This window comes from Temnothorax curvispinosus, unplaced genomic scaffold, assembly GCF_003070985.1.
Source record: "Temnothorax curvispinosus isolate PA1 unplaced genomic scaffold, ASM307098v1 QBEX01014567.1, whole genome shotgun sequence".
Lineage (NCBI taxonomy): Eukaryota > Metazoa > Arthropoda > Insecta > Hymenoptera > Formicidae > Temnothorax > Temnothorax curvispinosus.
In genome coordinates, this window is record NW_020224347.1 from 4,715 (window position 1) to 18,243 (window position 13,529).

At 43.9% G+C, this 13,529-nt stretch overlaps 1 protein-coding gene across 1 annotated transcript; it reads right to left on the minus strand.

Moving 5' to 3' along the window:
- Positions 1-2,527: 2,527 nt before the first annotated feature.
- LOC112464773 lies at positions 2,528-4,219 on the minus strand. Its single transcript, XM_025031957.1, has one exon. The coding sequence runs from the start codon at positions 4,217-4,219 to the stop codon at positions 2,528-2,530; it is 1,692 nt and encodes a 563-aa protein (XP_024887725.1).
- Positions 4,220-13,529: the final 9,310 nt, after the last annotated feature.

Below are 13,529 nucleotides of genomic sequence, written 5' to 3' on the forward strand. Positions count from 1 at the left end.
ACGCTGCAGCGCAGCGAGAAAGGAGTCAGTGGACAACGACAAGGCGACTTCTAGGTGGATCGCCTTAATTGTGAAACAAACGAACAGGCATACATAAGCCTTGAAGGAGGAGACTCCCCGAGCTCGACGAGGGACTATCGCGAACGGTCCAGCGAAATCCAGACCGCTGATCGAAAACGGCTTGACCGCACTAACCCGTTCGACCGGGAGGGCTGCCATGGGGGGTTGGAGCGCGCGAGGATTCGCTCGAAAGCATTTATAGCACCCGGCAAGGATGCGTCGGATCGCGCGATACACCCCCGATTATCCAAAACTGCCGGGCAAGCAAATACTGAAGCGTGCGCCTACCTGGGTGTAAGTGCGTACGGTGTACCTGCTCTATAACGAGCTTGGTAAGTCTGTGTCTATTTGGTAGCAGCACAGGGTGCTTGGCCTTGAACGTCAGCCCCGAGTGGATGAGCCTGCTGCCCACCCTGAGAATACCCGTTGGGTCCAGAAAAGGAGCGAGTTTAAGGAACGGCTTGGGCAGCCTCCTCCCGTTTCGAAGTTGATCAATCTATTCGCGAAAGGAATTTGGTTGAACGAGTTTTACTACAACTAATAGCGCCGAATGCGCTTTGAGTTGATCCACGGCCAAGGTCGCGGACACCGGTTTGGCCCGGGATCGACTAGTGAATCTTAGGAGATACGCTACAATTCTACAAATTTTGTCTAACGACGAAAACTTATTTAATAACGAGAGTATAGAGTGAGGTGGATCGAGCGCGACGAGGGATAGGATTCGTTCTTCCTCGCGGGGAAGAGATTCCTTCGAGAGAACCGGCTCGGCGCGGGGCTCAAAATCCACCAGCCACTCAGGGCCTCTCCACCATAACGAATTTGCCACAAGTTCACGAGGAAAAAGTTCACGCGAGCAGTGATCGGCTGGATTAAAATCAGTGGCAACATGGCCCCAAGCCGATACTGCAAGTTTCTCCTGTATCCGAGCAACGCGATTGCGAACGAAGGTCTTCCAGCGGTGCGGGGAAAAACAAATCCAATATAACGCAACCTTGGCATCGGACCAGGCATACTCTTCATCAATTTCTGTGTCCTTGTAGGACCTGACGGACGTACGCGATCAAGTTCGCGAGGAGTAACGCAGCGCAGAGTTCTAAGCGAGGTAAAAAGAGCGCGCGTAACGGAGCCACTTTAGACTTGGCGCAAAGAATTATAATCTTAGTCTCCGACGGAGTGACGATGCGCAAGTAGATCACGGCCCCATAACCTTGGCGTCGCAAAACCCTAGTAGTTCACATCGAACGTTACCGTTTCCGCGGGGAATGTACGAGGTATGCGAAGGGAGGCCAGCGCGTCGAACTCCGATTGATAGCGCTCCTACTGACGGCAAACATCTAACGGAGGCTCGTCGTCCCACTCAAGCTTCAATGTCCACAAACGTTGGATTAATCGCTTTGCGGTAAACGTCAGCGGAGCTAAGAATTCTAGGGGGTCGAAGATGCGCGCCACTTCCGATAAAATGGTGCGCTTGGTGCATTTCCGTGTCAAGGGGTTGATTTGTAACCCGAAGCTGTCTAGCTGTGAGTGCCAGCGAAGGCCTAAGATTTTTAAAGCGCGTGATCCTCGGGCGATTCGAAAGAAAGCATCGTCTGACTGCAGATTCCTTGGTCGAGCTCCTCCAACACGGCGGGATGGCTGCTTGCCCATTTCCGCAACTCGAAGCCGGCGCTCCGAAATAATTCGAGTAATTGATTGCGAAGCTCGATGGCTCGTTCGACGGTGCGGACACTGGCCACGACGTCGTCCACATATAAAGATTCGAGGAGCGCCGCGTACACCAACGGATACTTGTCCCTATGGTCGTAGGCTAATTTAAGCAAGCAATAAATAGCCAGAAACGGAGAGGCCGTGGTGCCGAAAGTGACCGTCCTGAGTATATAGTCGAGTATGGGATCCGATTCCGAGAAGCGCCAGACGATGCGCTGATAATTTTGATGATCCGGGTTTATCCAAATCTGCCGGAACATTTGTTTCACGTCGACAGTAATGGCCACGGGCTCAGCGCAAAAGAGAAGCAAGACCGCGACAATGTCAGGTTGCAGCTTCGGGCCACTAAGCAAAGTATTATTCAATGATAGTCCGTTCGAGCATTTTGACGAAGCGTCGAAGACGACGCGAAGTTTTGTGGTAGTGCTATCGAGTTTGTAGACATCATGGTGCGGTAAATAGTAGACGCGACCGAAGGAAGTGGCTCGGTTGCCAACTCCATATGATCGATATCGAGATAATCCTGCATAAACGTATTATAATTATCACAAAGGTCCGCGTTTGATTTGAATCGGCGCTCGAGTGCGCGCAATCAATTGATGGCAATCGGCCTAGAATCCACAAAAATAGGAGGGTCCGATACGAAGGGATACGAGACAACAAAGCGACTTGAATGATCGCGATAAGTGGTTTTGTCGAACAATTCCTTGCGTCGATCTTCCGCGGAACATAGAATATGTTCCGTCACCTCCTCCAACCTTCAGAACTGCCCCACCGCGGCATCAATCGCGCCCTTCAACACCCAGCCGAATGCCGTCTTGAAGGCGTCCGGCTCTCCATGGTTCCCGGTGCGCCGATTGTCGCGTAGTACGGACACGAATAATTCTGCCCCAAGTAGAACGTCGATAGAGACGGGCAAATAATATTTCGGATCTGCGAGCGACAGCCCCCGCAGGTGATCCCACGACTTGGAGGCGACACAGTTATTGGGCAACGGCGAGGTGATGCGAGGAAGCACCGTGGCTTCGACCGGGAATCGAGTGTCGAATCTATTTGGCACCCGGATAACGAATGAGGTAAAGCCCCTCGTAGTGGCCTTAGTTTTATTAACGCCTAACACCGTCGTGCGATGCCTTGTCCGAGAGAAGCCGCCCCTTCGAAGGCAACTCTCGGTAATGAAATTCGCCTGACTCGCGCTATCGAGCAGCATACGGACCGGGAAGGCGTTGCTATGCACGTCGAGCGCCTCCGCAGGAACGGTCGACAACAAAATCACGCGATTCGAAACGCTAGCCATCGAGACGATTGGTTTATCTCCGGTATCTACCGGCGCCGCGGGGCTGTTAGCGACCGGAGTGACCACCGGAGTGGTCGCGAGAGACGTGGGGTTAGCCCGCTCGAAATGCAGGAGGGAGTGATGCTTCGCATGACATGTCCTACATGTCCATGAGGTATGGCAAGCCTTCAGGTTGTGGCCCGTACGAAGGCAATTCAAACAGAGTCCCTGCTCACGAACAAAACTGTGCCTTTCTCTGACCGAAAGCTGCAGGAAGCCGGGACATTTTCCCAAGTAGTGCTGCGCCTTGCATTTGGGACAGGCCGCGGTTTGCGCAACAAGCGAAGTAGTTGACTTCTTTGACGGCTGAGACTTCGATTTGTTTGACCCTGCAGAAGAGTCCGACACCGACGCGAGAACCGTGCAGTATCCCGTTAGAAACTTCGTCAATTGATCGTACCGGGGCGGCTCCACCGACACGTGGGTTGCTTCGAACTTCTCCCGTAGCGTAGGAGTGAGCTTTTCTAATAAATGATTAAGCAACATAAAATCCCACGCCTCCACAAAATAACCCAGCATACTCAAGGCACGCGTGTTCTCGGTGAATACGTCCAATAACACGCGGAGGGATTCGGCGGAATCCGTGACTAAGGACTTGGCGTGTACAAACGAACGCCAGTACTGCGTTGCTAATTTGCGTTTGTTTTGATAGCGCTCTCGAAGCGCATCATACGCGATCGCGTAATTCTCCGCGGTCAGGGGTAGGTTTTTCACGACGCCGAAAGCCTCCCCCGATAACGAGGCCAACAGGTACTGAAATTTTTCGATGGCGGAGACGCCATCGTTTTCGTGGATCGCCGAGTCGAATAGGGCAATGAAAGACGGCCATAGGGCAAAATCACCCGTGAATTGAGGGAGAGCAATCTTCGGCAATTTGATCGCTGAGTGATGCGCTGGCGGCGCACCCCGCAAGGACGCGTCGGTCCCCCGCGCGGGAACGAAGCTTTCGTACCGCCCTATTACCGCGAAACGCATTTTGTCAAACTCGTCACGTATCGCGTCTTCGATGGCGAAGTCTTCATCAGTAGCATCCTGTATTACTTGGAGGTAAGCCTCCTCAAAGTCCTGAACTAATTGGGCCACGGTCGGATAACGAACGATAAATGTTGGTCTCATAGCCACATTGTCTATCGCGAGCATTGAATACTGATGGATTTCTTGCATACGCCGAACGCACAGTTCGCGTCGCGATTTACAGCTCTTATTCATCGTGAAGGCTGAGTAAGATATTTACAGAGATAGCTAACGAAGGCGATGGCAGCCAGCAATAAAAACGCACGAAGTATGTCTCGCTTCGGAATGCGGAGACCAAAACAATCAAACAATGGGCGAAAACACCGCGCCGCTCGCCAAGGCCGAAGGGGCGGACGACTCGAGTTTGAACAAACAATCGATGGCGATGGAATATACTCGAATATTCGATCGTCTTGAGCAATGTTAATTTTGACGACAAGGTCTGCAACGATTATGCAGATTTTTAGAATAATGGCGCGCGCGCCAACGAATGTACGATTATCAACGGATGTCCCTGTCTCGACGTGCCGATGCGACGAACGGACGAGAGAGATCACCCGGGACGAAGCGTGCACGCGCCGCTTATTCCTAATTAATAAGTGCTGCACTATTATGCAGCGATTAGCCAGGGGGCTCGAGATGATGGCGCGCGCGCAAGCAAAACGACAATTACGCGGATATCTCTGTCGCGACGTGCCGAGTGCAACGAAGGACGAGAGATATCACGCCGGGTGCACGTGCACGCGCCGAGTAGTCGATACAATATATCTGCAACGAATTTGCAGCGATTAACAAGAAGGATCGACGTAATGGCGCGCGCGCGAACGAACTACAATTACGCGGACATCTCTGTCACTCCGTGCCGAGTGCGACGAAGAACGAGAGAGATCACGCGGAAGGCAAACGCCGATTATTCGATGTAAGGTTCCAAAAGACCATGCGAGATCTATAACGATTGATGAGACCAGCGAAATGATGGGGGGGGGGGTGTAAGTCCGTCCCCGGATTCGCGATTTGGTCTAACGCTGGTTTTTTGAAGGACCAGAGGGATCGTTTCCTCACGAAAAGCGAAAGGAAAAGCGAGATAGCAAGCGAAAGCGACTCACCGTTTCGTTGCCCGATGCTCTCGTGGTAGCCTCGTGGCGTCCGGTCTTTCCTGTGGTGGTGGAGAGCGGAAGGCGTGCAACAGGCTAGGATGTGCAGCAGGCACAATGTGTAAGCAGGCAGGCAGACAAAAACCGTGCAAAACGGGCAAGCAGGCGATATAGGCACTCAAGTGCAAACAGAGGCTAGCAAGCAAGGCCCGAGATCAATGAGTCGGCTTGTCGAGCTCCAAAAATTTGCGTGGTGTTCACTCAATCAATTCCGAACAGTGAGTGTTTACTCCGGTGGTCCTCGGCTCACGCACCTGCGAATTGCGGCGGGAGCGAGTACTCATCGTTCTAAATAATTGCGGGCCACCCGCGGGCGGGCAGCACGAGTCGGGTTAGTCGCGCGAGTGTTGCTATTTATCGCGATCTGCCAACGTCTCGCGCGAGTCACGAATTACGATTTTGTACGCTAATTATACGCGCAACTTATCAACTAGTATGTACAATAGGGTGGAGCGAACTTGTATATAAAAAACAAAATTTTTGAATTTTATAACGTAACTAGGCGGAAAAGATGCGAATGTGTCTAAAACTAATATCTGTAAAATTTTAACTTGATCAGAGCTCATCTTCTGCCTCCAACTTTTTTTTGAAAATTTTACTAAAAGCAAAATTTTGAAAATTAAAAAAGAAGACGCAGCTAAAAAGGAGGGGTGTCAATAAGGCCGTTTTTTGGCTTATGTCAGAATCGCTCCAAACTGGTATTTTTTTTCTACCGATGTAGCTCACAACCTTTTAAAACCGTTTGCTGTCCGAGCAATTAGAGGCTAAGAACAAGCAACTTAAAATCTCAAAAATCAATGGAGTTTTTCACATGGTGGTAGTGCCGGTTTCATTTCAGCATGTCATTGTTGGGAGGGAGGGAGGGAAGGATGGAGGGAGGAAGAGGGAGGCAGGAAGAGGGAGGGTGAAGATTGAGGGGGGAAGGGTGAGAGGGTGGGAGGTAGAGAAAAAGAGAGAGAAGAAAGGTGGGAGGGAGAGAAAGGGAGGGCGAAGGAGTGGGAGGGAGAGAAAGAGAGAAAGAGAAAGGTAGGAAAAGGGAGGAAAGAAAGGGAGAGGGAGGCAGAGGCTGGCAGAGGGAGGGAGAGGGAGGCAGACCTGTTCCCTCTCGTCTGGTTCCCTCTCGTCATTCTCTCTCTCTCGCTCTCCCTCTTCTCCTTCTCTCTCCCTCTCCCCCTCTGATTCTCTCTATCCCTTCCTCTCTCTCTCTCTCTATCCCTTCCTTTCTCTCTCTCTCTCTCTCTCTCTCTCTCTCTCTCTCTCTCTCCCCCTTTCGTTCCCTCTCTCCTTTTCTTTTCCTCCCTTTCCTTTCCTCTGCCTCCCTCTCCCTCTTCCCTTTCCCTATCTCTCTTTTCTTCTCTCCCTCTTCTCCCTCCCTCCCTCTCTCTCTCCCTCCTTCCCTCCCTTCCTCTCTCTCTCTCTCTCTCTCTCTCTCTCTTTCTCTCTCTCTCTCTCTTTCTCTCCCCTTTACCTCCCTCCCTCCCTTCCTCTTCCTCTACCTCCCACCTTTCTACCCTCCTGCTCCCTCCCTCCCACCCAACAATGATATGCTGAAATGAGACCGTGCCGGTGGTAGTGCCTACCACCATGTGAAAAACTCCATTGATTTTTGAGATTTCAAGTTGCCCGTTTTTAGTCTCTAATTGCTCGGACAGCAAACGGTTCTAGGAGGTTGTGAGCTACATCGGTAGGAAGAAAATATCACAGTTTGAAGCGATTTTGACGTGGGCCAAAAAACGGATATTTTCCTACATGGAAAATTTTGAAAAAAGTTGGAGGTAGAAGATGAGCTCCGATCAAGTTGAAATTTTACAGATATTAGTTTTAGACATATTCGCATCTTTTCCGCCTAGTTGCGTTATAAAATTTAAAAAAATTTTTTTTCGCTCCACCCTAATGTACAACTAATACTAAGGACGCGTGCATCTACTATATACAGGCGAGCGCCGAACAACCTAAGTCGGCCTATCTCTGCGTCTACCTGCGCGGGTATTACCGACAGTTCATGGATTTTTTCGCGGGGAACCGGAATTTGAGCCGCACTTCCTGGCTGACTCATGTTTTCGTCCGCGGAATCTTTGTCGGGATCAAATACGCTGCTGTCGTATGATGTGAGGGAGTATTCTCTTCGCTGAGAGATTCTGCTTGGCGTACTGTCTAAGACGTCTGAGTTTGCGCCTGTTTGTGTCGGGGTCAGTCTATCGTCGCCGTTATTGCTATTATTATCGTTATTTTCGCCCGTTAATCTTTCGTCTATTTCTTCAAAAGAAAATTCGCGTTTTATCACGACGTTCGGGTGCAGTTCTAGCATCAGTGTGTCGTCTGAAAATCGCGATTCTAAATTTTGCCGCACGTGGTCTAATGCTTTGCTGCCTGGATGTCTTGCGGCGCGAACGGGGGGTTGACGGCTATGTTCAATCGCTCGTCGCGCTTGCTCGCTAAGGACGAAAGATGCGTTGCTGACGGGGTGATGTCGAGATAAATCGTCCGACATTTATCGGCGCTTGCGATCTTATTTTTGGCATTCGCGAATTTGATTTTTGGCGTTTGCAATCTCTTTGGACGCTCGCAAATTTTACTATCGGCGCTCGCAAGTATAAATTGAAACGGACTTACAATAGTGCCGCGAATCGCATGTTGATTCTTGCTGAGTTGCCGTCCGCTGCTGCGCTGTCCTGTTGGGCTGCTTCGCTGCTCGGGCTGGCGAGTCCGTGTGGTAGGTCAGGGCCTTCTCCGGTGTCGCTGATGACACTCGTCGGCTACTACCGTGGCTTTTCTCGCTCTGGATCTGGCTGGCTGTTCCTCGCCGGGATGCTTTTACCGTCTTTTGATGATCCGCTCTTTTTTTCAGGCGTGAACCTCTGGAGTTAGCTGTTTTTTTGCCCGGTTGTCGGAGGTGATCCCACCGCTGCCACCAGTTTTGTCGTCCCGCGCCGCGAATTATGTCTCGGGGCCGGCACTGGGTTTCGTTGATTCTTCGGGACGGTGAAAAGACAACCACACTTCGTAGATTTGCCTGTAGTGGCGTTTAATAATAAAGATAATTTCTTTACACACTTTGTTTACTTAATTCAACCTCCCCGACTTGCGAGTGGAGTGATATACGTAACAGTAAGGCGGATAAATGACGCGGTCAAACTCGTAACCCGCCCGTTGGTTGTAGACTGCCCGCCGCTTTTCGGAAGGGCGGGTTTTTATCACGCTTGGGCTCGTTTCCGCGTTGCCGACTCAGCTGTCAGCGCTTTTGCTTCCGGGATAATGACCTAGTGATGTCTGGAATGCCACCTCAGGTATATTTGGCAATTATTGGAACTTGCTCTGACAGCACGATGTTGCAACTAGGATACGTTGACTTCCGCCTCACACCACCACAAAAAATGAGGTATTAATCGCAAACTCAAAGCATCATCAGTTTTAAGGAGGTTGAAGCGATCCAGTTGAGTCAATTGACGGTTTAGAAAAAAGTTTTTTATTAGATCATTAAAAAATCTGTATTAGGTATCATTTTATTCTCCATACGCTGCTATTGCATAAAACGTATAGTAAAAGTATCATATTATGCATCTTTATATTTTAATTAGCTAAAAACGAAACACTTTTTTGCCAATGCCAACTTGAAAACTTGTAGTATTACTAATTATTTCAATATAAAAATGGCATGAATATATGTTTTGCCGTTGATAGAATGAAATAATGATTCTTACTGGTAGCTCCCTTGACAATTATATAAGCTATCGATTTTTTAATAACTTTCCGTCGATTATATTAAATACGATTGAAACTTGGCAACGTTTCACTTATATGGGGTTGGTAGCAATACTCGCCTCTGTGTTGAACCACGTGGAGCCACGTAACGGCAGTTGCTAAACGTAAACATGCCGGTGAATTTTCTGTCATTCTGGGGCTGCGTTCGGGTTGCGCGCTATTAGCGCTATTGCATCATTCTATCTTTATCGCTCATCAGGTGTAAAACAAGGATAAAATAAGCAAATAGCACTAATAGCGTCTTCCCGAACGCACCTTGGATAAGGTTAGGTGCCCGCGTTTTGGTTATACCCAAATCCTGTCGGTATGTGCACGTTTTTGGTTCTCTTCCGTGCTGTGTCTACTATTTTGTGGTAATGTCAACGATTTTAGGGTTCTCTTTTATGTTATGTTCACAATTTTTTGGTTTTCTTCCGTTAGATTCATAATTTTTTGGTTTTATTTCCAAAGAGAATAAAAAAATCGTGGACATAGCACGGAAGAGAACCACAAAAATGTGCACATACCGACAGGATTCGGGTACAGCCAAAACGCGGGCGACGCTGCGTTGCCACATCTACCTACTCGCGAACTATCAACTGCTATTTCAGTCTAATTTCGATCGCTTTAACTTGTAATATATTTGTTATTAGATGGTGAATACGTGTTTCCTTGCGTTCTAAATGTTCGCATTAATTTACTGTACGCGTAGGCACGTTTTTTGAGCGTTTATATAGACTAGATATTAAAGAAAATTGGGATCAATCATCGCCGTCAACGCTTTCTCCATCTAACCCCATGTAAAACGACGCATTTTTGGAAATTAATATCTCAGCTTCTGGATGGTCAATAAATCTGAAATAATTCTCACACATGCGGTAGATCCTATACTATCATATATATTTTTTACAAACTAAAATCTAGAGTTGACCAAACTGCTTCAACCTCCTTAAGAGAAGAAATTGAGGCAACTGCCAGATTTCTTATTTACATATTTCCATATATTTACATAATAAATATGCAAAAATATAGATAATTTTCACACAAGTAAACATTTTTTATTTTCTAAGATAATGTTACCTTTTTTAATAACTTATCTTTAGATCCCTTTTTAAGCTCAGTAGAATTGTTTTCAAGTTGAGTTTTATGTGAAGTTTTGTTTTTATTCTCATTACAAACATTTTGTTCATTATTTTTACATGAATGTAATGTATCAAAATTATCATCAATGATGGAACTATTCTGTGAGCATTGCGTAGAACACAATTCTAAATTACTCTTGGTAATCACAGCTGGTGATACTTTCCTGGAAAATAAATGAAAACTAGAAATACAACTAGAAATAAATAATAACAAGGTATGTTTCTGCAAACTACTACTTCTGAGTCACATTTGTAAAAAAAATCATTAAAATTTTTTACTACAAACAGTACAAACTTATTTTTTCCTTTAAATTATGTACTTTTTCTGTATTTGTCATTACGTTTCTCACCTTGTTCGTGTTTATCTGTCATGCCTTTTAATTCATGTTGTTTGTCGGACTTATTCTTATCTATTTGCGACATTTATTGTTTCAAAGTGCTGTTACTGAAATATTTTACAGGAACTAACGATTTCTGTTAAAAATATAAATGATAAAAACTTATATTATTGTATTTTTTTAGCTAAAATCAACTATAATTATGAATAAAAATGTATTTACCTTTATCTGATTCTGTTTCTTATTTTTTCCATTTTCTATAGATAACATTCTTTTTTTTTTTAATTTTTGCTTAGAAAATGATCTTTTGATTACATGACTGACATGATTGATTACATGACTTCCATTGTTAGTATTTAATGACAATTTTTTACTATTATCTTTTTGAACTAATGCAGTGTATAATTTTTTTATTTTTGCAGCAACTTTGTTTTTTATATCGTCTCCTTTTAAACTCTAAAAAGATTTAGTGTATTTTTTGTTTAAAGTCTACTTTGGAAAAAAATAAGATATTTTCAAAAATGTATTTATAAGAAAGTTACTTTTTTGCCGTCAACGTCTGATTCACTTTCAACTTCTGATGCTAAAATACAAAGATTTAGAGGCAAAAACTCTACTCTTTTACATTTTACCCAGGTAGAATACAAAATCATAATAAGATCATGATGACATCAAGTAGGAGTCATTTTAGAAAAAATCATTATGACGTCAATCGATACACTTATGATGATTTTGTGATGAATTCTTGATATAGCAATGATTTTGTAACTACATATGTAGAAAAAAAAATTGCGATTACATCAAAATGACGTCTAAATGATGTCAAAATGATAAGAAAATAATAAAATCATAATTAAAAAGTGAGTTTTTGTAATCATTTTTTATTCCTCTTGACATCATTTTGGTGTTATCGTGATTGACTGCATTCAGTAAAACATTTATTTTGCAACTGTTAAAAGTTTTCTTCAGTAAGATAAAACTATTTCTTTAAATCTAAAAGTATAATCTAATCTTAACAAAGAAAACTTCCAAAACAGATGCAAAATAAATGTTTTACCTGAATGCAGTCAATCACGATAACACCAAAATGATGTTAAGAGAAATAAAAAATGATTACAAAAACTCACTTTTTAATCATGATTTGATTATTTTCTTAAAAAAGGCGGTTTCGAGCTTTGCGACTAGGAAAGCTCACACAATTCAATGGAAAATGAAACAATCTTTGTCCTGGGAATTCTATGAAATAAAAGAAATAACACTATATCGATTAATCCGGCAGTATTAAATTTGAATAATTCGAACGTTATAACAAAAAGAATAATTTTATCTGCGGCGCACAAAGTTTTCGACTCTATCGGCTTCACAAGCCTTACGTCTCTATTGCCTAAACTGTTGCTTAAAGAATTATGGACGGAAAAAATAGATTGGGGCTCAAAAGTTGCGGATAATCAGGCTAATAGATTCGTAAACTGGTTGAACAATTTACCTTCGCTCAATCGAATTGAGATTCCGCGAAAACTCGGACCTAACGTTGCAGCCGAAATCAAATCCACCTTCGACCGCAGATACGTCCTTGACACCCATAATGACATCCCATGGATTGAGTCCAGCAGCGAGCGAGGCAGGTGCCGTACAATCAGCTGATTCGCTGAGAACAAAGGCGCAGGTAAAGCAGATGACGCACGTGACACCTGTTGTGTCAATAAGGCTGCCGACGCCGAGCCCGAACAGTCCTACGAGCGACCCACTGGCCAATATTAGTATATAGTCCGATGACAGCCGAGGAGACAAGGTGCCTCTGGACGAAGTGATCCAGAGTAGCCAGACCAAGAGATGAAATAAGGTTAGATTCCTTGACCGATGTCCGTGACGGATATCATTCCCAAAAATAAAAACATTTACCCGATTTTCCTATTTTGAGAAAAAAACTTCATATATATAAACATGTATAATATATGCGTAATGGCAGTAGGAGTAGTTATTATAATATTAGCTATCATTTTTATAATTTTTGTATTGATTTATATTACGTACAGATAAGCGAGTGTATATATATAGTCAGTACAATTCAAAGACTTACAAACGCAAAAGTTTTCACAAAAGTAAGTCTAGATTCGTGAATATAATGTATTCTTGAGTATAAATTTCGAGTTTCAAGGTCCTGAGATCGTTAATTATTATTAATGTCATTAATTAGTATAAAAAAGTTAATTAAGGACTTGAGGCAAGTAATTATGATATTTTCTTATATAGTTTGACAGTACAAACATAACCATATACTTTTTATTTGATTTATAATGCGTTAAGAAAATCGCATTCTGTATACTTACCGAAAGAGTTAAAATTTTGCAAGTTTTGAAATAACGTTTAATTTAGTTTTTTAAGAACATAGATAAGTTCAAGGAGATGAAACAAGTACAAAAATATCGATTATTAAAGGATCGGACAATTAGAACGGAAGTAGGCCTAAAAGGCTAACTACTCTAAATATTGAGATATTCAAGTCGTGTAAAACATTTTCATCAATATTTCAAAGCAACTAACAAAGATCTGTAGTAATAATTCATGATATGAGAATATTTAACAACTTTCACTTTTCATACTTTAAAAAATCAACTTTGCCAATTATGATCCAATTAAGTCGAGAATAGTCTTGTTTTGTTTCTTCTGATCGAAGGGTACGAAGACACCCATATAGTTTTTATGCGATATTTCTAGTTATAAATTTTTACATTTTTAAGTCAAAACTTGAAATAAGCGGCGGATCGATAAATAATCAATATATTCGTGTTCAGAAGGGTAAACTAAACAAACCCATATGATTTTTAAAAGTTTAAGTTAAATTTTTCTTTATTTTATAATGCGACACATTTTAATGAAGTTCTTAAGTAATCGTAATTATTAATAATTATCGTGATATTTTGGTTTAAATTAGTTCAACTAAGCATAAGAAATAAAAATATATCGAGATATACCAATTTTTATAGGAACATGTAAACAGGTAATTAAGACACTTTCCTATCAGGAGTGACCCTGA

Coding starts and splice junctions, on each gene's coding strand:
- LOC112464773 (XM_025031957.1), bottom strand. CDS start 4,219: ATGAGACCAACATTTATCGTTCGTTATCCGACCGTGGCCCAATTAGTT.